General features: G+C 50.5%; 2 protein-coding genes across 2 annotated transcripts in view; one reads left to right on the top strand and one right to left on the bottom strand.

The window, feature by feature from the left end:
* Pik3r4 (phosphoinositide-3-kinase regulatory subunit 4) overlaps positions 1-22,774 on the top strand; it is a 40,468-nt gene extending 17,694 nt beyond the window's left edge. The window contains exons 6-20 of the mRNA XM_070005394.1: positions 703-924; positions 1,857-2,030; positions 5,335-5,480; positions 6,293-6,496; positions 9,672-9,873; positions 11,344-11,531; positions 13,624-13,834; positions 14,418-14,583; positions 15,700-15,864; positions 18,019-18,230; positions 19,019-19,150; positions 19,460-19,560; positions 20,208-20,296; positions 20,498-20,606; positions 21,233-22,774. Of these exons, the coding sequence (XP_069861495.1) occupies positions 703-924; positions 1,857-2,030; positions 5,335-5,480; positions 6,293-6,496; positions 9,672-9,873; positions 11,344-11,531; positions 13,624-13,834; positions 14,418-14,583; positions 15,700-15,864; positions 18,019-18,230; positions 19,019-19,150; positions 19,460-19,560; positions 20,208-20,296; positions 20,498-20,606; positions 21,233-21,403 (2,492 nt within the window). The 3' untranslated portion in view covers positions 21,404-22,774. The remainder of the gene's footprint in view (positions 1-702; positions 925-1,856; positions 2,031-5,334; positions 5,481-6,292; positions 6,497-9,671; positions 9,874-11,343; positions 11,532-13,623; positions 13,835-14,417; positions 14,584-15,699; positions 15,865-18,018; positions 18,231-19,018; positions 19,151-19,459; positions 19,561-20,207; positions 20,297-20,497; positions 20,607-21,232) is intronic.
* The window catches only part of Col6a6 (collagen type VI alpha 6 chain), a 56,895-nt gene continuing 51,867 nt past the window's right edge, over positions 22,684-27,711 (bottom strand). Inside the window, exons 34-37 of the mRNA XM_070005293.1 lie at positions 26,850-27,521; positions 25,253-25,346; positions 23,356-23,662; positions 22,684-23,092 (exon numbers count right to left, since the gene is read on the bottom strand). Coding sequence (XP_069861394.1) covers positions 23,386-23,662; positions 25,253-25,346; positions 26,850-27,521 — 1,043 coding nt within the window. The 3' untranslated portion in view covers positions 22,684-23,092; positions 23,356-23,385. The remainder of the gene's footprint in view (positions 23,093-23,355; positions 23,663-25,252; positions 25,347-26,849; positions 27,522-27,711) is intronic.

Raw genomic sequence — 27,711 nt, 5'->3', positions numbered from 1 at the left:
CAGCCCACCAAAAAGAACAACAACAACAAAAAAATGCTTTCCCTGCTGGATGTGATGTAATCCTGGCCACAGGGGAGGCATGGGCTGGAGGCTGTCTCTCTAAGGCTGGCCTCTGGGAAAAAAGTACCTGAAACAAAGAGAACCAGGAATGTGGCCCAAGAGATAGAGCACAAACTCTAGCACCACCACCACCAAATGATAATAATATAATAATAAAGCTTTCTGAAAGTTTGCTCAGTACAGTCTTATATCCTGAGCCAGCCTGGGGTTTACATGGATTTTTGGGGGGGTTGGGGGGAAGATCGTGATCCTCTGCTCCCTCCTAACTCTCTTGACTTCACCATCAGCCCTGTTTCAGTAGTGAGCTGGGAGCCATGCTGGTGGCGTCTTGGTGGGATATGTCAGTTTACATTTCATCCCCACCCTCAGAGCTTCCAGTGGGAAGTTGCTTAGGGGGTGCAGACTCCATGTGCTGCCTTCTGTGATCCCTTTGTTACCCTATGGGCTGGGCACATCTGTAATTCCAGCCTTCCAGCAGTTCAAGGTCAGCATGAGCTACAAAAGAAGACGCTACCTTTAACTGAAAAAGAACCGAAGGGAAGAGTGAGCGCCAGGGAGGGGAGAGGAAGGGAGGAGGGAGACTGGACCTATGTGTATGAGGAAAATAGATCTTGATCTTTTTTTGTTTGTTTGTTTTTAAAGAACTCCAAGCCTTACATGAAATGGTCCAACAGAAAGTTGTCACTTTGTTAAGCGACCCTGAAAACATTGTGAAGCAGACTTTGATGGAGAACGGGATAACGCGGCTGTGTGTGTTCTTCGGACGGCAGAAGGCCAACGACGTCCTGCTCTCCCACATGATCACCTTCCTGAACGACAAGAACGACTGGCACCTGCGGGGGGCGTTCTTTGACAGCATCGTGGGTAGGCGTCCTGGTCAGCTTCCCCCCACAAGGGCACTGCCCTGGTTAGCTTCCCCGCAAGGGCACTGCCCGCTCAGTCTGAAAGATACAGATGGGGAAGGATGTGATCACATTTCCTTAATAATGAAGAGAGTTCTTGTCATTTAGTGTGTCATCGTATCGCTTTTGGATGATGTATTTTAGCTGATCGAGGTTCATTAATCGTCGTTCATTGGAAGAAATAGAAGGTGGTCATTAAAACCTTACATTTTAAAAGAGCAATGACCTCTGAGGGACTAGAATGAAATAGTTTTAAAGTAACTAAAGAAAGGTTTTTTGTTTTGTTTTTTGTTGTTGTTGTTTGCCAGTCCTGAGTCTTGAACTCTGGGCCTGGGTCCTGTCCCTGATCTTTTTTTGAGCTCAAAGCTAGTGCTCTATGACTTGAGCCACAGCTCCACTTCCAACTTTTTGATGGTCAATTGGAGGTAAGAGTCTCACAGGCTGGCTTTGAACTGAGATCTTTAGGTTTCAGCCTACTGAGTGGCTGGGATGACAGACATGAGCCACAAGCACCCTGAAGGAAGTTCTAAGTCTACATGCAGTGTGGCTTCCAGTCGCATAGATGGGCAGAAGCTGAATCTTTATTAAAAGGCTGGAAGATCCTACATAAACAGTGATCACGTTCTTGCCTCCACTGTTGGCTTGTGTTTTCCTCTTTGAATGTTCTTAGAATCTGTTGTTTCATTTGTTTCCCCTTAGAGCTCCCAGAATTTGCCCGATGGGCTTTGGTGCAGGTCTTGTTTCCTTTGTTTTATTTTGCTGGGCAGGCAGTGCCGTGTTCTTTCCCCAGGTTGTGGGTCTGTCGGTCTGTCCGGCTCTGGCTCATTGCAGCGTTTCCCTCCATGTGTATTTCCAGGTACTGAAAACTCAGGTGACGTTGCTTTTCCTTCTCAGGCGTCGCTGCCTACGTTGGCTGGCAAAGCTCGTCGATCCTGAAGCCTCTCCTGCAGCAAGGCCTCAGCGACGCAGAAGAATTTGTGATCGTGAAAGCGCTCAACGCCCTCACCTGTATGTGCCAGCTGGGGCTGCTGCAGAAACCCCACGTCTATGAATTTGCCAGTGACATCGGTCAGTTTCTGTCTGGGAAAGATAGCAGGGGAACATGAGCGCGCAGGAATTAATGGGGTGAAATGTCTACATCCTACTTTGTCATTCTGGCACCTCGGTCGTGTGTGTGTGTGTGTGTGTGTGTGTGTGTGTGTGTGTGTGTGTGTGTGTGTGTGTGTGTGTGTGTGTGTGTGTGTGTGTGTGTGTGTGTGTGTGTGTGTGTGTGTGTGTGTGTAACAGACTTGGCTGGGCTGCCTGCTGAGGGTGGAAAATGGTGAGTGGTGGTGGTGGTGGTCGTCCTGGGGTTTGAACTCAGGGCTCGGGAGCTGTCCCTGAGCCTCTTCATGCTCAAGGGGAGCCCTCTAACACTTGAGCCACACCACCACGTTTGGCTTTCTTGAGTAATCTAGTGAAGATAAGAGTCTCACAGACTTTCTGCCCTGGCTAGCTTCGATGTGATCCTCAGATCTCAGCCTCCTGAATAGCTAGGATGGCAGGCGTGAGCCACTGACGCCTGGTTGGCAGTGTTGTATTTTTAGCTGTTGTCTTTGTGAACCTTTGGGGAAAACTTGGTCAGTTTTGTTTTTTTTTTTAAATTTTTATTTCTTTTTTTATTGTGAAAATACTGTACAGAGGGGTTACAATTACATGGGCAAGATAATGAGTACATTTCTTATCCAACATTGTAGCCTCCTCCAGTTTTTTTTATTGTCAGTTGAGGGTCTTGAAATCTGGGCCTGGGTGCTGTCCCTGATCTCTTCAGCTCAAGGCTAGCGCTCTACCCACAGCGCTACTTCCAGCCTTTTCTGTTTGTGTGGTGCTGAGGAATCAAACCCAGGGCCTCATGCATGTGAGGCATGTACTGTACTCTACCACTGAGCCACCTTCCCAACCTCTTTTTCTTTCTTTCTTTTTTTTTTGCTGGCATTGTTGGTCATGGGGCTTGAACTCTGGGCCAGACGCTCTCCCTGAGCCTCTTTGTGCTCAAGGTGATCTTCTCAGCCTCCTGAGAAGCTAGGATGACGGGCATGAGCCACTGGAGCCCAACAAAGCTACTGATTTTTTTGCTGATTTTGGAACCTACTCCATTTCCAAAGGTGTTTATCAGATCTGAAAATTCTTTGTTGGAATCTGGAGGCCAGTTAAACATAGGAGTGTAGCATCTGAAAAGAGAGATAACTTGATTTCTTTCCTATTCGATTCCCTTTGATTTCTTTGTCCTGCTTTCCATGGCTAGGCAGGCTAGAGTAGATTGAATAGCAGTGGGTAGAGCAGAAATGGTAATCTGTTTTATCTTTTAAAATTTTATTTATAAATAAAATTAACACTGAGGGCGCTGTCCCTCAGCTCTTCAGCTCAAGGCTAGCGCTCTACCACTTGAGCCACAGCGCCACTTCCAGCTTTTTCTGCTTATGTGGTGCTAAGGAATAGAGGGAGATGAGGGTCTCCTGGACTTTTCTACATGGGCTGGCTTCGAACCATGATCTTCACATCTCAGCCTCCTCAGTAGCTAGAATGACAGACATGAACCACCACACTCAGCTGGTACTCTGTGTTAATGCACATTTTTTTTTTTTTTTTTGGTCATGGGGCCTGAACTCAGGGCCTGGGCGCTGTCCCTCAGCTCTTCAGCTCAAGGCTAGTGTTCCACCACTTGAGCCACAGTGCTACTTCCAGCCTTTTCTGCTTATGTGGTGCTGAGGAATCGAACCCAGGGCCTCATGCATGCTAGGCAAGCACTCTACCACTGGAGCCACCTTCCCAGCCCAATGAACATCCTTTATACTTACATTTGTTTCCTGCATGTCAGTTTGTACAGTTACATTATCATTTCACATAACCCATTTCTTTGTACATAATTTAGCTGGCACATAATTCTCATTGGTTGTAAGATATGTTTATTCTAAATCACGACAGTATATGGTTGAAATAATTGATTTTTAGGTTTAATACATAAAATCACTTAAGAGGGATAAAAAGACACTGGTTTAATTTCTTTGGTTTTGAACTTTTTTTTATTTTGGTCTGGTTGTGGGGCCTGAACTCTGGGCCTGAGCACTGTCCTTCAGCTCTTCAGCTCAAGGCTAGTGCCCTACCACTTGAGCCACAGCGCCACTTCCGGCTTTTTTCTTTTTGCTTATGTGGTGCTGAGGAATCGAACCCAGGGCCTCCTGCATGCAAGGCAAGCGCTCTACCACTGAGCCACCTTCCCAGCCCCGGTTTTGAACTTTTTGAAGTACGGGCATGAGCTTTATCTTTTTTAGTTTGTCATGATGCCTTTTGAACATATATGAATTGGGTGCTAGACTTGATCAAACCCCAGCATCAAAAAGGACATCTGAGGATCCTCTGGTTCCTTTGGCGTGGTTTTCAGAAGAAAGCTCTCCAGGTTCTCTGCCCTGTATGCTGCATGTTGTGTTTGAACCCCTCTGGGGCTGTAAGTGTAGGACTAGTACTTAAGGCATTTGGTGTTGAGATTTTTTTTTTTTGTCATCGGGCTTGAACTCAGGGCCTGGGTGCTGTCCTTGAGCTTTTATGCCCAAGGCTAGTGCTCTGCCACTTCCAGCTGTTTTGGTGGTTAATTGGAGATAAGAATCTCACAAGCTTTCCCATCTGGGCTGGCTTTGAACCTCAATCCTCGGATCTCAGCCTCCTGAGTAGCTTGGATTATAGGTGTGACCACCCAGCTTGATTCTTTTTTTTTAATGTCTCTGGTGTGTTTGTGCATGTGTGGGTATGTGTGTCCATCCTGGAGCTTGAACTCAGGGCCTGGGCACTGTCCCTGAGTTTTTGTTTTTGTTTTTTTCAGTTGTGGGGCCTGAACTCTGGGCCTGGGCACTGTCCCTCAGCTCTTCAGCTCAAGACCAGTGCTCTATTACGGGAGCCACAGCTCCACTGCCGGCTTTCTTAGGGTGCTTGAGGGGAGATAAGAGTCTCAAGGACTTTCCTGTACTACTGGCTTTGAACCTGGATCCTCAGATCTCAGCCTCCTGAGCAGCAGGGATGATAGGCAGGAGCCAGTGGCACCTGGCTTGGTAATAGTTCTTATTCTAGTATTACTAACACGTATTGCGTGTACAGCCTCATCTGGCTTTAAAAAAAAAAAAGAGATTTAAAATGTTCAGGAAGGAGGCGGTTTTATGGTACGTAAGAAGGGAATTTTACAAGAACCCTGTGTTCAGATGGTTGAGTTTACACTTGCTAACTGCGTATGGGGAAGCACTTCATAGTGACAGGGAAGCGCAGCCTCTCTCTTGGTCCGTTGTGATAGTTTACAACTGTGTGGGAACCTGGTTTGATCCCTGCGGCCTTTTCCCCCCTGCAGCCCCCTTCCTGTGTCACCCCAACCTGTGGATCCGCTATGGCGCCGTGGGCTTCATCACCATGCTCGCCCATCAGATAAACCCAGCGGACGTGTACTGCAAGCTCATGCCGTACCTCCACCCCTACATCACCCAGCCCATCGTCCAGGTAGGCGCCCAGACTGGCCTTCAAATGTGTTCCTAGAGCCTTACCTGCAGATAGTTCCCTTGGGCGATGGCACTTTCAAGCTCTAAACCAGCCCTTCTTTTAGGTGAGAGAAACAAGACTATTCACTCTGTACCAGACTGTCAAATGTCTGCCGTTCAAGTGAAAAAGTACAACTGATTTCCAGCCACAGTGGTCATTTAGAAGAAGTTAGAAGTACTTTCAATTTTATTTTACTTATTTATTTTTGGGGTCATGGGGCTTGCACTCTGGGCCTGGGCGCTGTCCCCGAGCTCTTCAGCTCAAGGTGGGCACCCAACCACTTAGGCCACAGTACCACTTCCGGTTTTTTGGTGGTTTTCGTGGAGATATAGAGTCTCACAGACTTTCCTTCCCCGGGCTGGCTTTGAACCGTGATCCTCAGATCTCAGCCTCCTGAGTAGCTAGGATGACAAGTGTGAGCCACCGGCGCCTGACATAGTTCCTTTTTGTCAGAACTGTGAGCTGCAGGTTTTGTTAGGTGTAGGAGATATTCAGACATACTGGAATCAACAAAACTCTGGCCGTCTGAAATTCTCTTACATGGGGATTTGTTACTAGTCTTCCAGTGATGGGTACAGATGGTCATAAAAACTTCTGTTTAGAGTTCATTCTTCTATTTTGCCTGAAAAGATCTCATACTGAAACCTCTCTGGTTCATAGAAAATACATAACCCACGTTAACTTTGCACAGGTTGTACGTACTGAATCTGAAAAATACATGCAGCTAGAAATGGCATGTTGGACTGCTGCTTCTTGTTTCTCTCTACATTTAGATCGAAAGGAAACTCGTTCTCCTCAGTGTTTTAAAGGAGCCAGTGAGCCGTTCTATATTTGATTACGCCCTGCGGTCCAAGGACATCAGCAGTCTGTTCAGGCACCTTCACCTGCGGCAGAGGAAGCGCAATGGCTCCCTGGCCGACTGCCCTCCTCCCGAGGACCCTGCCGTGGCCCAGCTCCTGAAGAAGCTGCTCTCCCAGGTTGTAGCACCCTCCTCCCCCCACCCCTACACCGTCAGAGCATCCGTTTAGGGATGAAGGTTTTTTTTCCCCATTAGGTCACATGACCTAATGAAACCACATCCAGCAGGCACCATCTGCATCTGTTTTGTTGGTGAAGCAAAGGTACCAGGCCCCTGGCAAAACTTGGGATGAGCCACACGAGGAGTGGTAAAGACCCAGCCTTTGTGGTGACCAAATACTTGAAGGAGAGTAGAAGGAATAGCCTGAGAGTTAGGTATCACTCTTGCTTCCTAAAAGTTCATCAAATGGGTGAAGTCCAGCTAAAACACTTCCAAGATACATTTTTCGAGAAATTCTGTTTCAGCCCCGATTCATTGAGTTCTCACTCCATGGAAACAGTAGAAACAACTTGTTTTTGGTTTTTTTTTTTCAATATGATATTGTTGTTAAGGTGATGTACAAAGGGGTTACTATTTAAGTCAGGTAATGAGTGCAGTTTTTTGTTGTTGTTGGTCATGGGGCTTGAATGCTGGGCCTAGGCACTGTTCCTCAGCTCTTCTGCTCAAGGCGAGGGCTCCACCACTTGAGCCACAGCGCCATTTCCAGTGTTCTACGGTTTATTGGAGATAAGAGTCTCACGGACTCTCCTGCCGGGGCTGGCTTTGAACAACTCTCCACAGATCTCAGCCTCCCGAGTAGCTAGGATGACAGGCATGAGCCACCAGCGCCTCGCTTATGAGTGCATTTCTTTTTTGGACGGTGTCACCCCTTTGTTCACTTTTCGCCACTGCCCACAAGTTTTACCTAGTTCATTTTCCACTTGGTGTCTACTGAGTTCCATGCCTGCATTTGTTCACCCTATAACTTGGATTTCTCATGTATCTTACTTAGGTGAAGAAACCAGTGGTTTATTGTTGTATCTTAAAAGCCTGTGAATTTGGACCAATTAACAAATCTTGTTAGAACTAGGAAGTAGTCTTTTTATTATTCTTGGCAGTAGTCAGGTCTCTTTAGAGGCATTAGAGATTCATCTGCCTGTTTTATGGGGGATGTGAGGGACCTAGAGAGCTGAAATAGGAATTAAAATGGTTGGAAATAAAGAGTATAATGACTTAACTATTAAGCACTATGAGCTATAAGCAAAATACTAAGGGACAACTTTAGTGACTGCTCTTAATTTTATAAAGAGAATGCTTGTCAGTTACATCTTGCCTAACAAGATGATGAAAAATTCATTCGGTGTCAGACTGAGAATTTTTATCAGCTTTGCAAACGTAAATCCTCAGCACTGGGGATCGAACCCAGGGCTTCATGCATGCTGTGCAAACACTCTTACCACTAAGCCACATTCCTAGCCCCAGTGGCTTGGTGTTTAGATGCAACTCTGCCTGACAGGTAAGCTGCCTCCAACTTTCTCTTCCAGGATGGTGCTGTTTCCCATTTTCTAGAATATTTAATGGGATCAAAGAGCTTTTTCTTTAGGTCTCTTCTAACCTTTACATTAGACGTGTTTTGTATTTTTAGAAAACAACGTACAGTCGGGCGCAGGTGGCTCACACCTGTCATCCTAGCTACTCAGGAGGCTGAGATCTGAGGTTGCGATTCAAAGCCAGCCTGGGCAGGAAAGTCCGTGAAACTGCCTTTTTTTTTTTTTTTTTTTTTTTTTTTTGGTCGGTCGTGGGGCCTGAACTCTGGGCCTGGGCACTGACCCTCAGGTCTTTAGCTGTAGGCTAGCACTCTACCACTTGAGCCACAGCCCCACTTCTGCTTATGTGGTGCTGAGGAATTGAACCCACGGCCTCCTGCATACAAGGCAAGCGCTCTACCACTGAGCCACCTTCCCAGCCCCCCCCTGTGAAACGCTTGTCTCCAATAGCCATCAGAAAATAGGAAGTGGCTCCATAGCTGAAGTGGTAGAGCGCTAGCCTTGAGCTGAAGAACTGAGGGACAGCCCCATGACTGACCAAAAAAAAAAAAAAAAAAAAGCAATGTATGGGCTGGGCACTGGTGGCTCATGCCCATCATTCTGGCTACTCAGGAGGCTGAGCTATGAGGATCATGGTTCAAAGCCAGTCTGGGCAATTAACTATCCGAAAAATAGAAGTGGTGCTGTGGCTCAAGCGGTAGAGCACTTGCCTTGAGCTGAAGATCTCGGGGATAGTGCCCGGGCTCAGAGTTCAAGCCCCAAGACCAACCAAAAAAAAAACAAAAAGCAATGTATGGAAAATTGGGATTCTGAATCACATTTTTTTCGGTTGTGTCTTCTGAGTAGGTAAATCTTTATCAAAAAGATTTCAGCATGCAGTAAAAGCTATCCCAAACTAGATTCTTCAGGCTTAAGACACTTGCCGTTCAGTGTATTCCTGTCTTACCAGCCAAACTGTATATTAAACTTGAAAGGCTCTATTTCCTTCTGATCGTAAATAGTTATTCCGTGGAGCTGCCCTCGCTCGCCGCCTTGCTCAGTGAGACTGCGGCATTGCCAGGGTGCGAGGAGGGAGGGAGGAGGAGCAGTTCCCATAGTCTTTCCACTCACCGTGCCCGCCAGTCTCCGTTGCTGCTACATAGTGCTGCTCCCTCCGCGCCAGCCCCTGGGTGCTGAGAACATCACTGCAGCTCACTGTGCACCTCTGAAATGTCAAGTACCCCTCGCTTTGAGTGGACAGAAGGGGAACAGATGGTCTCATTTTACATTGTTTCTGGTGATGGCAGAGGTTAATTCGGCTGCCGAGTTCAGCCAGTAGAAGGGAGGCAGGCCGGGGTCCTGGAAGCGAGAGCCCCCTCTGTAGAGCAATGGCATGCTCTGTATTGAAACTCTCTTCTCTTTTGATTGCTTATTTCATCTTTCCGATTCTCTTGGTTTTCAATGAGGTAGTTGGTGCTTTATTTTATTTTATTTTTTTGGTCAGTCGTGGGGCTTGAACTCTGGGTCTGGGCGCTGTCCCTCAGCTCTTCAGCTCAAGGCTAGCGCTCTACCATTTGAGCCACAGCGCCACTTCCAGCTTTTTCTGGTGGTTCATTGGAGATAAGAGTCTCACAGACTTTCCTGCCCAGGCTGGCTTTGAACCGCGATCCTCAGATCTCAGCCTCCGGAGTAGCTAGGATGACAGGCGCGAGCCACCGGCGCCCGGCATGCTGAGGCCTTCTTTGTTGCTACTTTTGAAAAATCTAAAAGAATTTGCTTTGGTTTTAGGGAATGACAGAGGAAGAGGAAGACAAACTGCTGGCACTAAAAGACTTCATGATGAAATCTAACAGAGCCAAGGCAAATATAGTAGACCAGAGCCATCTTCACGACAGCAGTCAGAAAGGGGCCATCGACCTGGCGGCCCTGGGCATCACCGGGAGACAGGTGGACCTCGTGAAGGCCCGGCAGGAGCCCGAGGACAGGCGGGGTACGTGTCCATTCATCTTGCTGTTACTAATCTTTACGTTTATAATTCCTGGGTCTCACCCTCTGGGCCTGCGTGCTATCCCTAAGCTCCTGTTTGGTCAAGGCTGGCATTCTACCACTTCCCACTTTTTCTGTGATTAATTGGAGATAAGAGAGTCCCACAGATTTTCCTGCCCAGGCTGACTTCAAGCTGCGATCCTCAGATCAGCCTCCTCAGTAGCTAGTATGACAGGCACGAACCAATAGACCCGGCCTGGTCTTCTCACCAGACTGGTGTTTAGCCAATTAATAGGCTTCAGATACAGAACTTTCAGATGCAGTGACTCTGTTACTCAGTATGGAGATAGGGAAGAATCTGGAGAGCCAGAGAAAGTAAGTCTGCGAGACTTACCTCCAGTGAACCACCAAAAAAGCTGGAAGTGGTACTGTGGCTCAAAGTGGTAGAGTGCCAGACTTGAACACAAAAGCTGAAGGACAGTACCCATGTCCCAAGGTCAAGCCCCAAAACCTATACACTTCCCCCACCCCCCAAAAATCCTATTGTCAGACTTGGAGGACAGCAAAACAAATTATATTGAAGTTAAACCTCTAATGGCCAGACTTAGGATGAAGTATTTGCAACTTAACCACTAATGGCTGACATCTATAAGATACGTCATTCAAATTAGAAAACAGCTAGCTCACCAAAAGGAAAAGGCAAATAATTAAATGAGTGCAAATGTAAAGTTGGCAGTTTCTGTGTGATGTATATAGACTAGTAGTAGCTAGCATGGACACAGTCCTAGGAAATAAACACTTCATACAGATAAGAAATAGTCAAAGTAGGGCTGGGAAGGTGGCTCAGTGGTAGAGTGCTTGCCTTGCATGCATGAGGCCCTGGGTTTGATTCCTCAGCACCACATAAGCAAAAAGAAAAAAGCTGGTGCTGTGGCTCAAGTGGTAGAGCCTTGAGCTGAAGAGCTGAGGGACAGCACCCAGGCCCAGAGTTCAGGCCCCAGGACCGGAACCAAAAAAAAAGAGTCAAAGTGGGGCGCTGGTGGCTCAGGCCTGTCACCCTAGCTACCCAGGAGGCTGAGATCTGAGGATCACAGTTCAAAGCCAGCCCAGGCAGGAAAGTCTTATGAGACTCTCCAGTAAACCACCAGAAAACTGGAAGTGGTGCTGTGACTCAAGTGATAAGAGCACTAGCCTTGAGCTGAAGAGCTGACGGATAGCACCCAGGCCCAGAGTTCAAGCCCCACATCCAACAAAAAAATAGCTGAATAAAGTGGAGACTCAACAGATAGGACATGAAGTCTACCCCCACCTTCTTCAAAACCGAGCAACAAGGGGGTTGGAGACACTAGTCTCTGAGAGAAAGCATCAAGATCCAGAGTTCAAGTCCTTCTCTCAGACCAAAAAGCAAAAACAGGGCAATAAACGACATCCGGGTGGTTACCTCTGACTAAGTGTTCTGACTATATTTCCATAGCCAGGAAACAGGTAAAGCAAGACTCAAACGTCAACGAAGAGTGGAAGAGCATGTTTGGATCGCTGGACCCACCAACCATCGCCCAGGCACTGCCGAAAGCCAGTGAGCAGGAGGTGGGTCAGGCCGGGAGGCCGCCCCGCTCCGAATCTTCAGCCGGCCTCTGCGGCCCCGCGGCAGCTTCCCCCCAGGTACCGTCTCCCGGGCAGCGGGCTCCCGTTCCCGGCCCTGTGCGCCCATCCGTGTGTGTCGTGTCCACCGTGAGCTACGCGGGGAAAATCGGTGGGAAGACAAATTGTGAAGGGAGGTTGTCTTTCTTTCTACAACAGGCTCATTTTGATTTCATAGCGAAGGGGAAATTAGGCCCCAGTGGCTCACGCCTGTAATGCCAACTTCTCAGAAGGCTGAGATTTAAGGATCACAGTTTGAAGCCAGCTTGGGCAGCAAAGTTCACGAGACTCTTTTTTTTTTTTGGGTCCGGTCGTGGGGCCTGAACTCTGGGCCTGGGCACTGTCCCTCAGCTCTTCAGCTGAAGGCGAGCGCTCTACCACTTGAGCCACAGCGCCACTTCCGGCTTTTTTCTTTTTGCTTATGTGGTGCTGAGGAATCAAACCCAGGGCCTCAGGCATGCAAGGCAAGTGCTCTACCACTGAGCCACCTTCCCAGCCCACGAGACTCTTAACACACACACACGCCAGAAGTAGAGCTGTGTAGCTCAAGTGGTAGAGCACTCGCTGTGCACAAAGACAGCACCCCCAGCTCCTGAGTTCAAGCCCCAAGATTCACACCCACACAGAAGAGTAGTACTTGTCAATAGATAGAGGTGAACTGATCATGTGAGACATTACAAATTGTAGTTAACACTACAGCAGCGAGCCTTTTCAATCTTCTTTTTATTCCTCCTTGAATATGACCGAGTCTTAAAAGTACTTCTAGGAGGAAGTCCCCAAATCACGATGATTTCGATACATTAGAAGTGAGTCTGTGATGGAAGGTAACTCCCAGCAAACCTTCCACGTGTGGGGATGTGTATGTATAGGTAGTAGTGAGGGACTCCTGGGAATTGAACCCAGGGCCTTGTGCATGCTAGGCCAGTGCCCTGCCACTTGAGCTGTGTTTATTTTTATTTATTTTTGTCAGTCGTGGGGCTTGAACTCTGGGCCTGGGCGCTGTCCCTCAGCTCTTCAGCTCAAGACTAGCGCTCTACCATTTGAGCCACAGCGCCACTTCCGGCTTTTTCTGCTTATGTGGTGCTGAGGAATCGAACCCAGGGCCTCATGCAGGCAAGGCAAGTGCTCTACCACTGAGCCACCTTCCCAGCTCCATATATTGTGTTCTTTTGACAGAATCTAGCCACTTTGCTTTGTCCTTCCGCCGCGGCCTCCTGAGTAGCTGAGATTTAAAGGCGTGCCCCACCACTCCTTGCTGTCTATCCCCTTATACTCTTAAGTAGTATCGCAGACTGAGAAGAAACGGAGATTCCTTTTCTTCTTTTTACTTAGGTTAGTGAGGGTTTTGTTTAATGTTATGTTTATACTAAAAAAAAAATTAAAATGAGCTGGATACCAGTGGCTCACGCCTATAATCCTAGCTACTCAGGAGGCTGAGATCTGAGGATGACAGTTGAAAGCCAGCCCAGGCAGGAAAGTTCATGAGACTCTTAACTGCACTTAACCACCAAAAAGGCAGAAGTGGAGCCGTGGCTTAAGTGGTAAGGCGCCGGCCTTGAATTAAAAAAGCTAAGACCAGGAAAAAAAAAAGCTAAGGGAGAGCTTCCAGGCCCAGAGTTCATGCCCCAGGACTGGCGCACACACACACATACAAATTATTTTAATGTGATAGAGACATTTTAAAATGTAGGACTTACAGTTACCCTTATTTTAGCTAGGTTATCACTAAAAACAAGGCCAGTGTGTATAGATGGATTTTTTTTTTTTTTTTTTTTGGGTCCGGTCGTGGGGCCTGAACTCTGGGCCTGGGCGCTGTCCCTCAGCTCTTCAGCTCACGGCTAGCGCTCTACCACTTGAGCCACAGCACCACTTCCGACTTTTATTCTTTTTGCTTATGTGGTGCTGAGGAATCGAACCCAGGGTCTCATGCATGCAAGGCAAGCGCTCTACCACTGAGCCACCTTCCCAGCTCCTATAGATGGATTTTAAAATTAGTACATTAGCAAGGACACAGGACCATAAAAATGTGTACGACACGAGTGCATTGCTACCTTCAGATATACTTTGCGTGTATGTAACACATTAATACCTACCATTCCCTTTGCTTTTGCAGGTTTCAGAAGTAACCAGTATTCCAAGTAAAAGACCAGTAATCCAGGTTTTAAGTAGCACCGTTTTGCCGTCCACCTATCAGATTCGGATCACAACTTGCAAAACGGAGCTTCAGCAGCTCATACAGCAGAAGCGGGAGCAGTGCAGCGCGGAGAGGATAGCCAAGCAGATGATGGAGAGCGCCGAGTGGGAGAGCAAGCCGCCGCCCCCAGGTGAGCGCAGGCTGATCCCCGCGTCCCCGCCCCCCCGGGCCTGGTCCCCAAACCTGCACAAGGTGGAGGATTCTTGAGCGTCTTGGATTATGGATTTATTTGTTTATTTTGGTAAGAGATGTTCAGAAAACCTCAAAAAGCTGAGATATTTTTGGCCTTAAGTATTTTACCACCCGTAGGGAATGAGAACAAAAGTTATCACTTTAGCGCAGGGCGCTTGGTGGCTCATACCTGTCATCCTCACTACTCAGGAGCTGCGATCTGAGGATCCAGGTTCAAAGCCAGCCCCAGGCAGGAAAGTCCCTGAGACTCTTTTATCTCCAACTAATTACAAAAACCCAGGAATAGCACTGTGGCTCAAAGTGGTAGAGAGCTAGCCTTGAGCACCAAAGCTCGGAGACAGCACCCAGGCCCTGAGTTCAAGCCCCAGGATCCGCACAAAAATAAATAAAAAATAGCATCTGTCCTGCTGTGGTAGACGGCTTCACTGGTTCTTTGCGCCTTTCACTGGCTTTGTTCTTGGGGTCGTTATCAAGCTGCTCATAAACTTGAACCTCAGCTGCCACCCTCCTGCTTTTCCCAGGGTGGCGTCCTAAAGGGCTGCTGGTCGCACACCTGCACGAGCACAAATCCGCTGTCAATCGGATCCGAGTCTCTGATGAACATTCGCTCTTCGCAACGTGTTCCAATGACGGCACGGTGAAAATCTGGAACAGTCAGAAGATGGAGGGGAAGACGACCACGACGAGGTAGTGTATCTCCCAACCACAAAGCCTTCGGGCTGCTTCTGTACTGACACCATTTGGGGGGGGGGGGGGGAGGGGGCGGAGCACCACCAAAAAGTAGGAAGCACTTCTTAGAGCTCAGTTTGGTGAGAAATGAGAAGTCTTGTTGGTTGGTTGGTTGGTTGTGGGGCTTGAACTCTGGGCCTGGGCGCTGTCCCTCAGCTCTTCAGCTCAAGGCGGCCACTTCTGGCTTTTTCTGCTTATGTGGTGCTGAGGAATGGAACCAAAGGCCTCATGCATGCCAGGCGAGCACTCTACCACTGAGCCACCTTCCCAGCCCTGAGAAGTTTTGTATAAGGTGTTTAAGACAATGTTATGGGGAACGAGGGAGGGGATGCGGGGCAGATGTCAAATAAGTTGACTAGGGCGTAGTCACAGGGACAAATGACATCTGAGGAAGGAATTGAGAAGGTAGAGGACAGAGCCGCTAGCTTGCTTGAAGGACTGCTAGGACCTTGGTTGTGTTTCTGAATGCTTTCATGGATTGCGTATCACTCCATCTCCCCCAGATCTTACGGACAGATGAGTAAGTAGACTGAGGCACGGGGCAGGTCAGCTAGGTAGTTGAGCATAGAACTCATCTCTGCTTTCCTACCATGCCAGGCCGAAGTAGGGGCTGTGGGGATGGAGACCCCAGCACTACAGTGTGCCTAGAAAGCAGCTCAGCCCTGTAACTGCACGCGAGCAAGGGCGGCCCTGAGGCCACTTCACCACTACTTTTGTTTGGTTGTTGTTTTTTTGTCGGTCGTGGGTCTTGAACTCAGGGCCTGGGCACTGTCCCCCCATCTGTTCAGCTCAAGGCTAGTGCTCTACCACTTGAGCCACAGCGTCATTTCCAGTTTTCAGATGGTTACTTGGAGATAAGAGTCTCATAGCCATTCTTGCCCTGGCTGGCTTTGAACCACAGTCCTTAAATCTCAGCCTCCTGAGTTGCTAGGATGACAGGTGTGAGCCACGGGCGCCTCGCTTGTCCTGAAGTCTAGTTCTGAAGTCTAAAGAGGAGATAGGAATTGTGTTTGCTGATGGTCCCGTGGATGTTCAACACCGACCACGTGACTGAACTTGTTTTTCTCCGCTCAGGTCTATTCTCACCTATAGCCGCATCGGAGGGCGCGTGAAGACGCTCACGTTCTGCCAGGGCTCCCACTACTTAGCCGTGGCGTCGGACAACGGCGCTGTGCAGCTGCTTGGCATTGAGGCGTCCAAGCTGCCCAAGTCTCCTAAAATCCACCCTCTGCAGAGCAGGTACCTGTCCTGCGCCCCTCCACACGCTACATTTCCCACCACGGGGGCGGGGGGGGGGGGGGGAGACCGGAGCCTCTCCCAGTGTGCTTTGCTTCACCTGATGACATCTTTAACTTTCATCTTTTAATTTTTTTTTTTTTTTTTTTTTTTTTTGCTGGTTGTGGGCCTTGAACAAGGTGTAGGCGCTGTCCCTGCACTTTTGAGCTCAAAGCTAGCGCTCTACCACTTGAGCCACATTTCCACTTAGGGTTTTCTGGTGGTTAATTGGTGATAAAAATCTCACCCAGACTTCCCTGTCCTGGCTGGCTTCAAACTGGGATCCTCAAATCTCAGCCTCCTGAGTAGCTAGGATTACAGGTGCCTGGTGACATTTTTAATTATTTTTTGTTGTTGTTGTTGGTCGTGGGGCCTGAACTCAGGGCCTGGGCGCTGTCCCTCAGCTCTTCAGCTTAAGGCTAGTGCTCTACCACTTGAGCCACGGCGCCACTTCAGGCTTTATCTGCTTATGTGGTGCTGAGGAATCGAACCAAGGGCCTCATGCATGCAAGGCAAGCACTCTTCCTAGCCCTTAGTTTTTATTTTGTTGATCATGGGGCGTGAACTCTGGGCCTAGGCGCTGCTGAGGTCCTCAGTTCAGGACAAATGCGCTACTACTTGAGCCACAGCGCCATTTCCAGGAGATAAAAGTCTCATGCACTTGACTGCCCTGGCTGGTTTTGAACCTCAGATCTCAGCCTCCTGAATAGCTAGGATTACAGGCATGAGCCACGGGCACCCGGCCCCGTTTTGATTTTTAAAACCATCCCTCTGTAATGGAAATTTAGGGAATTTCTTGCTATAATTGTTGATATAAAATAGGGCATCAGCAAACTATGGTCTGCAAATGATGAATACACTACTAATGGTCTTATATTTAAAAGGCTTTACAAAGCAAGAATTGTGCAACAGACGTACATATTACTTGGGGAGCCTAAAATACTGGGTCTTCGTTGAAAATGTTTGCTAAACTCTAAGGGGTTAAGAGAAAAAGTATGTGCAAAAGAACAACATGAACTAATTATGGTGGCTGGCACACCATGGGCCTTTCCCCCCCACCCCCAGGATCAAACTCAAGTCCTCATGCGTGCTGGGCAGCTTGTAAGAAAAATAGTTCCGAACAGTATAAAGGACTGAACCTTTGGCCTGTGCAACACTGATGAATCTTTAAATGGATTTTGCTAATGAAAGAAGTTTATGTATGCAGTGTGTGCTGCCAGTTACAGGTCATTCTGGAAAATACAAAGGAGCGAGAACAGATATGTGGTTGGCCACAAGTTGAGGGGTTGGGTTGGTGAATACAAAGTGAGCCATGCCAGATAATGGGGGGCGGGCAAAGCAGTTTTATGTCATTTTGTTATTGGCTAGGCGCCAATCCCTAGCTACACGGGCTGAGATCTGAGGAAAGTCAGCCCAGGCAGAAGTCATGAGACTCTATATCTCCCAATTATCCAGCAGAATGCCAGAAGTAAAGATGTGGCTCAAGTTGTAGAGTATCAGCCTTGAGTGGAAAAAAAACTAAGGGACAGCATGCAGGCCCTGAGTTCAAGTCCCAGTACCACCACAAAACCATTTAACTTATACAAAAAAAAAGTGGGTTTGCCAGGCGCTGGTGGCTCACGCCTGTCATCCTAGCTACTCAGGAGACTGAGAGCTGAGGATTGTGGTTCAAAGCCAGCCTAGGGCAGGAAAGTCCATGAGACTCTTATCTCCAGTCAACTACCAGAAAACTGGAAGTGGCGCTGTGGCTCAAGTGGTAGAGCACTCGCCTTGAACTGAAGAGCTCAGGGACAGCGCCCAGACCCAGAGTTCAAGCCCCACAACCAACCAAAAATGTGTTTTGCTCTGTATAAACGGTACTGCCCTTACTGGTGTTGTGGTAGGTGCCCTAGGTTACACAAGATGCGACCGTGAGGGAAGGGAACGCAAGAGTTGTCATTCTCGAAAGTATTTTGTAGGACAAAAAATTGCTTCCCCCTCCCTCCCCAATGTCTAGTTACAAACGACCTGACCTCCAGGAGGTCACGATGGTGAATAGAACCTCGGTTCACCTTGGTTACTGAGCGTGAGTGTTTGTGTGTGGGTGCGTGTGCGCGCCCGCCCTCGCCTGTCCCCTAGGATTCTGGATCCGAAGCAGGATGGCTGCGTGGTGGACATGCAGCACTTCAACTCCGGCGCGCAGTCCGTGCTGGCCTACGCCACCGTCAACGGCTCCCTGGTGGGCTGGGACCTGCGCTCCTCCAGCAACGCCTGGACGCTGAAGCACGACCTGAAGTCAGGCCTCATCACCTCCTTCGCTGTGGACATCCACCAGTGCTGGCTCTGCATTGGTGAGTCTGGCCGCCCGCCCCGCCGCCCTTCCCCAGTCACTGCTTCCCATCTTTCTTCCTTTTGTTTGGTCATGGGGCTTGAACTCGGCCTGGGCGCTGTCCCTCAGCTCAAGGCTGGCACTCTACCACCTGAGCCACAGCACCACTTCCCCTTTTCTGGTGGTTCATTGGAGATCAGAATCTCACAGACTGTCCTGCCCAGGCTGGCTTTGAACCATAATCCTCAGATCTCAGCCTCCTGGGTAGCTAGGATGACAGGCGTGAGCCACCAGACACCCATCTTTTTTCTTACCTCTTGCACCTTCCTTTTCATTAACCATCACCTAAATAGGATTGTGGGAGTGAGCTACTGAGCCTGGCCCCTTTTCAGGATTTAAGTGTCCCCCCCCTCCCCCCCCAGCACACACACCCATTGTGCCTTGGCCCCGCCCCTGGAAAAGCTCCCAGCATCCTTTTCCCTCACGTTTGAATTGCAGTCTTGTGTGCTGGAATTTAGGCTTCTGTCATTCTGAATGAGTGTCTACACAGCGTGTTTGGGCTGCAGAAGGAGGGGAGTCTGGTGGGTGCCTTTGGCCGTTCATGACGGTGTCACTCAGGAATGAATTCATTTCGAGTTTATCTCCGTGAGACTGGCCTGTGAGGACATGCTGCTGAGCGCTTAGCAAGCAGGTGCCGTGTGGGTGCAGGGAGACCGTCTAGCGAGCGCGAAGTCCAGCTGCTCCTTCCCACGCATGCGCTCGCGGCCCGTGGGCTCTGCTCCCGGGCCATCCCGTCTGCTCTCCTCGCAGGCACCAGCAGCGGCGCCATGGCCTGCTGGGACATGAGGTTCCAGCTGCCCATCTCCAGTCACTGCCACCCTTCCAGGGCGCGGATCCGCCGCCTCTCCATGCACCCTCTCTACCAGTCCTGGGTGATTGCAGGTGAGCGCTGCAGCCCCCGCTCCCAGGTGGAGGCTGGGCCTGGCAGGTGCACTCTGTTCCTTCCTACACACCCTCTGGCTCTCATTTTCTTCGTCGGTGTGGGGCTTGAACTCAGGGCCTGGGTGCTGTCCCTGGCCGCTTTGTGCTCAAGGCCAGCGCTCTACCACTTGAGCCACAGCGCCACTTCCTGTTTTTTAGTGGTTTATTGGAGATGAGTCTCTCGGACTTTCCTGCCCGGGCTTGGCTTTGAACCGTGCACAAGCCAGGGCAGGGGCGAGAGTGACCGTGCCACCCCTCTGTGTCCCCCAGCTGTGCAGGGCAACAACGAAGTGTCCATGTGGGACATGGAGACCGGGGACCGCAGGCTCACGCTCTGGGCCAGCAGCGCGCCGCCGCTCTCTGAGTTACAGGTACCCTTGCGCATGCGCATGCGCATGCAATCTAGTCTGCACTGCGTTTCCCAGTTGGGTTTAAGTTTGGGTTGCTCACAATGTCAGCGTGGCCGCTGCCACGCAGGTATGTCCAGGTCCTTGGGCCTGCTCATGTACGCCATGTGGAATGTTCTGATCACTGATCTCTGTGCACTCGCGTAGCCCTGGGCTGAGTTGAGGTTCACAAGTGCAAAGCGGCCCTCGATCAGGCACAGGGGCCTGACCCAGGATCGCTGGGCTGGAAGCGGATGGTGTGAAGTCAGCACGGCGCTAACAAAAGACCTTAGAGCTGGCGCCTGCACAGTGCCCTTGTCCTGGGAGCCCAGGGAGTGGCCACGGTGTAGTCAGTGGACGTCATCTGACACATTTCCGGGGCTTGGTCTCACCAGTCCCATCAGAGAGGGACTGCGTCATAGGAGAAAGTGGGTGATCTGCGACTTCCAAACTGGGTTTTATGTTTTTGGTCAGTCATGGGACTAGAACTCTCGGCCTGGTGCTGTCCCTCAGTTCAAGGAGGGTGCGCTACCACTTGAGCCACAGCGCCACTGCCAATTTTTTTAGTGGTTTATTTATTCCTTCCTGGCCTGGCTTTGAACCGTGATGCTCAGCTCTTTGTGTCCTTCCAGCCATCCCCTCACAGCGTGCACGGCCTTTACTGCAGCCCCGCGGACGGCAACCCCATCCTGCTCACCGCTGGCTCGGACATGAAGATCAGGTACGGCATGTGCACGCGCGCACACACACACACACGCACACACACCATGCTTATTTAAATCAAGGAATTAAAGAGCGGTTATGCTGTTGACACTAGAAGATGGTTTGCACACACAGTCACAGTGCCGGGAGGAGCGCAAGGCAGTGGCGGTTCGGCCTCCCGTTACCTTGCACGGACGGTGACCTCCCGTTTGCTCCCTAGGTTTTGGGACCTGGCTTACCCGGAAAGGTCCTATGTGGTGGCCGGAATCACGGGCTGCTCCTCCGCCTCCTACTACCGGAAGATCATAGAAGGCACCGAGGTGGTCCAGGTAGGGGCTCTGGAATTTTCTTCCGGTTTTGGGTGACATGAGTATTTGAACAGTAAAGAACCGAAAAAAGCCAGGTGCTGGAGGCTCACGCCTGTCATCCTAGCTACTCAGGAGGCTGAGATCTGAGGATCAGGGTTTAAAGCCAATCCCGGGCAGAAAAGTCCATGAGAAACGCTAAAAAACTGGAAGTGGCCCTTTGCCTCAAGTGGTAGAGCACTGGCCTTAGCGCCCAGGCCCAGAGTTCAAGCCCCACGACCAACAAAAAAAGGATAAGAAAGCACTTATATAAATGAGAATGGTAGGTCAAGAAGTATCTCCTATTTAGGGGACCGAAAACCACAATTCAAACCTGGATGTTGGCACGTTTAAAGCTCGGGCTCTGAGACACAGGTTTCAGTACAGTGTGTCCTGGAGGACACACACACAGCACCTCCATGCCGGGAGCTTTGGAATTGGCAGAACGTCCCAGGTCCTTCCCCAGTGTGGGCGGTGCAGGCCCACCGTGTCACTCTAGCCGCGTTTCTGTATTGGGGACACACGGCTGCACCACCGATGCCGGATGTCAAGTAGCCTATGGCTTAAGCGTTCACTTCTGGCTCTCTCCCTGACTTCCCCTCACCCCACAGGAAATTCAAAACAAGCAGAAGGCGGGACCCAGTGACGACACCCCTCGCCGGGGCCCCGAATCGCTCCCCGTGGGCCATCATGACATCATCACGGACGTGGCCACCTTCCAGACCACCCAGGGCTTCATCGTCACCGCCTCCCGGGACGGCATCGTGAAGGTGTGGAAGTAGAAGCCCGCGGACCCACCGGTAATGCTCACACGCACTTGCTCACACGTTGAAAGTCATGTCTAGTGTACGGTTTACGCGAATCTCTAACGAGTCAGTCAGACAACACTGTGGGACTTTCTTCTGTATCGCACAGGAGGCAAATTTGTATAGAAAAATGGTTGTAAGCTATTGTAAACAGGTTTTTGCTATTAAAAATGCTCTTCCAAAAGGACAGACACAGCTCTCAGGTACGATGCTTTGGATTGTTATGGGAGCATCTCAAGCATTACGGGTGGGGGCTGGGAAGGTGGCTCAGTGGTAGAGTGTTTGCCTTGCATGCCTGAGGCCCTGGGTTCAATTCCTCAGCACCACATAAGCAGAAAAAGCCAGACGTGGTGCTGTGGCTCAAGTGGTAGAGGGCTAGCCTTGAGCCTCTGAGGCCCAGAGTTCAGGCCCCACGACCGACAAAACACCACCTGCCATTTTTTAAGTGGTTAAGTGGCGCACAGAACCGTGATAGAATGTGACCCGGTGCTCTTTCTCCTCCTCCCTTCCTGTTTCTCTCCTCTCTCTTGTCCCTCTCCCCCTTCTCTCTCTAGTTCCTTGTACTGGGGCTGGGTCTCAGGGTCAGGATAGTTTCCTTTAGCTTTTTCATTTAAGGCTGATGCTCTTCCCATTTAAGTCACACACAGATTCACTTCTGGGTTTCTTAGAGTTTCCTGCCCGGGTTTGTTTTAAACTTTGATCCTCAAATCTCAGTCTCCTGAGCTAAGCCACAGGCACCTAGCTTTGTTTTTCTTTCCTTTTTTGGTTGGTTGTGGGGCTTGTACTCTGGGCCTGGGCGCTGTCCCTGCACTCTTCAGCTCAAGGCAAGCGATCTACTCCTTGGGCCAAAGCACCACTTCTGGTGCTTTATTGGAGATAACAGTCTCACGGAGTTTCCTGCCCAGGCTGGCTTTGAACCTCCATCCTCAGATCTCAGCCTCCTGAGTAGCTAGGATGACAGGTGTGAGCCACTGATGCCTGGCCTCATCTCTTTTTGGGGCCTGGTCGTGGGGTCTGAACTCTGGGCCTGAGCGCCGTCCCTCAGCAATTCACCTCAAGGCTAGAGCCACAGCACCACTTCCAACTTTTTTTCTTATGTGGTGCTGAGGAATCGAACCCAGGGCCTCATGCATGCAAGGCAAGCGCTCTACCACTGAGCCACCTTCCCAGCCCATCCTTTTCAAGGGAAAAAAGAAGTGTTCTCTCCCTGGGCGTGAGATGAACAGGTAACGGTCGTTTGGTATATTTTACTTGCCAACAACAACAAAACAAATGTTACCAATTATTTCCAATAATAGAGGGAAGTTGTTTAATCCAAAGTTAAAAGTCCCTGTTATTAAAATGCTTCTGAAATACTACTGCTCACCAGTTTCCTGCACTTGACACACAGCTGGCCCCGCAGCCCGTGTCCCGGCCAGCTCTGCACTGCTTCCTGAGTTGGGCGCTCCACTCCGTGTAGTATGGAGAGCAGAGTGGCTTAAACCAGCACGGCAGAGGGGCGGGAAGGCAGCTCGGGCGTCGTGGAGAGGAGGTAGAGTGCTCGCCTCGCATGCATGAGGCCCTGGGTTCGATTCCTCAGCACAGAAGAAGCCAGAAGTGGCGCTGTGGCTCAATTTTTGTGGTAGAGCTAGCCTGAGCTGAAGAGCCGAGGGACAGCGCCCAGGTCTGGCAAATTAAAAAAAAAAAAAGGCCTTACTGGCCATTCAGGGCCATAGCAGGGAAGAAGTCATGCCTTCTCGTGCACCAGGCATGCGTGGAGGGAGGGGTTGGCGCCCCTCCATGGCTCACAGGCATGAAGTGACACTGTGCCCAGCAGAGGAAGCTAGTGCACAAAAGGGTTTTTACCCAACCCCCCTCAGCACTGGAAACAGTTCGCCTTGGCCCACGGTCACATGTCCACACCCCACCTGTCACCAGCCCCGCCTCACCATCGCCCACGGTGACCTGCGGCGTCCAGCTCAGAGCCTCGGGATGCACACAGACGGCCTGGATTTCTCCTCAGGGGATCCACAGCGCACCTCCACGTCCCTGCCAGCCGCGCCCCGCCCTCGGTCGGCCAAGGCCTGGGCCTGAGGAGGCTTCTCGCGGCGCTGCGGCGCCCTTCGCACCTTCCCAACGGCGTGGGGTGTGCTTCCCGCCAGGCTCCGACGAGCCGCGGCCGTCCACGCAGAGTTCCAGCCTCGCAAGAGCCTGGCCTTCGCAGACACGGCCACGGAGTGTGGAACGGGGACCGAGCTGTGCCACAAAAAAAAGCCACAGTGCAGCACATGAATAACCCTCCCTGCCCCCAACAGCCTACATGCACACCAGAAGCAGACAAGCGACTCCTGGAAGGGCAGCATGGCTCAAACGGTAGCGTGCCAGCCTTGACCAAAAAAGGCCCTGAGTTCAAGCCCCAGGACCAGCACATACAAATCATAATTTGGCCAGGTGTCGGTGGCTCACACCTGTGTCATCCTAGCTACTCAGGAGGCTGGCTTCTGAGGATCGCGGTTCAAAGCCAGCCCAGGCAGGAAAATCCATGAGACTCATCTCCAATGAACCACCAGAAAAACGGAAGTGGTGCTGTGGCCCAAGGGGTAGATCACTCGCCTTGAGCAGAAGAGCTGAGGGACAGCGCCCAGGCCCAGAGTTCAAGACCTACAACCAACCAAAAAAAAAATAACCAGGTTGATCTAGGCCAAACCTCTACATAGAGAACTTAATTTTAATGCCAAGTCATTTTTAACTGTTGAAATAAAACGCCCAGTTGAGACACCCCATTGGCAATGAGCAAAGTTCCCGACTAGAATTTGGTTTCTAAAGACCATTTCCCACAGGGTTGGTTTCTTCCCCAGAAACGCTGAGCTCTAGGCAGCAGCCGGGGAGTGAGGTTTTGGCCTCAAATGCCTGATTATCTGGGAAGAAGCACTATTTGCATACGTCCTGTTAAGGGTCACAAATGTGCAGATCATTTCACAAGTGCTGAATGGAGGTAGAGAGTTGTGCAGGTGTGCATTGCACAGTTTTGTTTTTTTTTTTGGTCCAGTCGTGGGGCCTGAACTCTGGGCCTGGGTGCTGTTTCTCAGCTCTTCAGCTCAAGGCTAGCGCTCTACCACTTGAGCCACAGTGCCACTTCTGGCTTTATTCTTTTTGCTTATGTGGTGCTGAGGAATTGAACCCAGGGCCTGCAAGGTAAGCACTCTACCACTGAGCCACCTTCCCAGCCCCTACATTGCACAGTTTTTAACCATACCTCCAACCCTGTTTTCGGTCGTGGGGCTTGAACTCTGGGCCTGGGCACTGTCCCTGAGCTTTTTCACTCAAGACTGGCAGTCTACAACTTAGAGCCACAGCGCCACTTCCAGTTTTCTGGTGGTTCATTGGAGAAAAGGCTCAGTTTTTCCTGCCCAGGCTGGCTTTGAACCGTGATTCTCAGATCTGTCTCCTGAGTAGCTAAGATGACTGGTGTGAGCCATTAGCACCTGGCCCCCGTTTATCTAACCACAAGTTCGTAACTATTTTAAATCCCACATATTTTCTATTAAAACACATTCCTAAATAAGTAATGGGACACAAAAGAAGTAATGAAGAGTTTAAGATTACTTAGAGGTATATAAGAAACCAGAACACTTTCTGTCAGTTACAGTGGTGCATGCCTGTAATCTCACCTGGTTACTTTTGTTTTAAATCGTCTCATTTCCTCCAATTAGAGGTCAGTGTGTTGCAACAGACTTCTGTCTGAATAAGATGGAGGAGGGAGAGGAAGGAAAGGCAAAGGAAGAGGAGGGACAGACAGGAAGGAGGAGCGTAGCTCCGTGCGTGGCGCTTTGCCCAGCACACTACCTGCGAGACTGGCGTGGGTACTGTGTGGACTGGCTGGAGCCGAGCTTGCTGCACTTGACTCGGAGGCTCACCGGAGGGTATTTGTTGATGGCACCTAGGGAGAGAGGAGCCCGGTGAGTTCTGTGCACGACCAGGGTACCATCGCTGTGCTGGTTCTGAGCACAGCCCTGCACATGCGCACACACAGCAGCAACACATCTGCCAGCTTGAACTCGGCCTGCACACTGCCACTGAGCTGGCTGGTGCTCTGCCACTTGAACCACTCTAGCTCCACTTTGGCTTTTTGTGTAGTTCGTTCGAGATAAGAGTCGCCAGCTGCCGGTGGCTTCACGGCTGTCATCCTAGCCACTCAAGAGGCTGAGAACAGGCTCACAGTTCAAAGCCAGCCTGGGCAGGAAAGTCCATGTGAGACTCTTAGCTCCAATAAACCACTCAGAAAGCTGGAAGGGGCGCTGTAGCTCAAGTAGTAAAGAGCTGAGAGACAGCGCCCAGGCCCAGAGTTCAAACCCCACGACCCACAAAAAATAAGTGGACTTCCTTATTCTAAACCCCATCCTCAGATCTCAGCCTCCTAAGGATCTAGGATTAACGGGTGAGCCACCCCATGCCAGCTGGCTAAGAGTTTTGTAAGGCTGTATCGTTCACAGATAGATGAAGTGTCACCTAGCATTTCACCAAGTTCTACCTTCTGAACTCCATTAAAGCCAAGCCAAAATGGCTTCACTTTTCTCTGGCCTCCTCCCTTGGCACATTACCCAATAGCCTCCATCAGAGGGCGGCCAGCTGACATGAACATGGCAAGGGTCCCACTAAGGAGCTAGAAGCGCATCCCCGGATGACTGCTCCACGCCGACAGATGTGGGGACAGCTGGCTGTTATGCCTGCCTCTCCATAGGAACCAGAGGCATAAAAAAGATGGGCCAGGAAATTCAATGCGAAGGAATCACGTTTCACCCCATTAGGCCGGATTTTTCCTCCCTGACCCTGAAATGCCCTTGAAGACACACAAGCTGTTTCCAAGAACATGTCAGTCTTCTCCTGGGGAATACCAAATATACTATTTTTGGTGCCACTTCTGGCGTTTGAAATCTGGGCCTTGTGCCCTTGCTTGGCTTTGTTTTGTTTTTTTGGTGGGGGGAGGAAGGGGATTTGTGGGGCTTGAACTCGGGGCCTAGGCACTGTCTCTGAGCTTCTTTTGCTCAAGGCTAGCACTTTACTGACTTTTTCTGTGTACGTGGTACTGAGGAATTGAACCCAGGGCTTCATGCATGCGAGGCAAGCATTCTACCATTGAGCCACCTTCCCAGCCCTCCAAATCCATTCTTAATGTGCAAGAAATAACAGATTTTTGAAGCCAAGCGCTGGTGGCTCACACCTGCCATCCTAGCTACTCAGGAGGCTGAACTCTGAGGATCGTGGTTTAAAAAAAAGTCCCATGATACTCTTATCTCTAATGAACCACCAGAAAACCAGAAGTGGCGCTGTGGCTCAAGTGGTAGAGCGCTGGCCTTGAGCTGAAGAGCTGAGGGACAGCGCCCAGGCACAGAGTTCAAGCCCCACAACTGACCCCCCCAAAAAATGAGATTTCAGGACTTACGTCTGATTGAGTTGACAAAAGACTTCACAAACTTCACGCTGTATGCGTAGTCAGGTTTGTGAATTCGACCGAGTTGGATCAGGTGCTGGTCCAAAGGCTGGCTGGCCAGCTCTTCCAGTTCCTTGTCATTCCACGCGGGGCCGAAGGACAGCACAAACACGGCGTACCCGTGACACTTGGCTCTCAGCGCCTCTCTCTGCAACGTGTCCCCGTCCACGTAGCTCGTCTCCCCGGCCGAGATCACGAAGATCACCTTGTTTCTTCGGGGGTTGGGCACGCTGAGAAACACCTGGTCCACGGCCCACGCGAGGGCGTGGCCCACCGCCGCCTGCCCGTGGAGCTGCCGCACGGATTGCTGCACGTGTCTCTTCATGAGCCGCCGACTGCTGTAGGTGGTGAGATTAAACTCAGTCCGCACGGGGCTCCTCGGGGTGTGGGGCAGGAAGTCGGGGGGCGCGTGGCTCAGCAGCGCCACCCGATCTCCCGTGGTGGAAGTCTGGGGATGCGGGGTGATGTCGAAATGATCCAACAGCGACCCCACGAGGTGGCGGAGGTCTGCGAATTCAGCTGCTCCGGCGTTGCGGGAGGCGTCCAGCAGGAAAGCTGCGTCCATGTAGGCCGGCTCCGGGGGTGGACGGGCCGGCTCACAGGAAGCCTCGGGCTGGCACACATCTGTGAACCAAGTGGGCAGGGTTACCACGCAGGAAGACACGGAAAGATGGTCAGGGGCCACCATTAGGAAATGACAGGATTTCCCTGAGCCTGGTTTGCAGCAAGTTTGTGGTGGTGTGTGTGTGTCCATGTGTCCATCCTGGGGCTTGAACTCAGGGCCTGAGCACTGTCCCTGAACTTTTATGCTCAG

This window comes from Dipodomys merriami, unplaced genomic scaffold, assembly GCF_024711535.1.
Source record: "Dipodomys merriami isolate MVZ:Mamm:240054 unplaced genomic scaffold, mDipMer1.0.p SCAF_68, whole genome shotgun sequence".
In the NCBI taxonomy this organism is placed as follows: Eukaryota; Metazoa; Chordata; class Mammalia; order Rodentia; family Heteromyidae; genus Dipodomys; species Dipodomys merriami.
The sequence above is the reverse complement of the archived record's forward strand: the minus strand, read 5'-3'. Positions and strand labels throughout refer to the sequence as shown.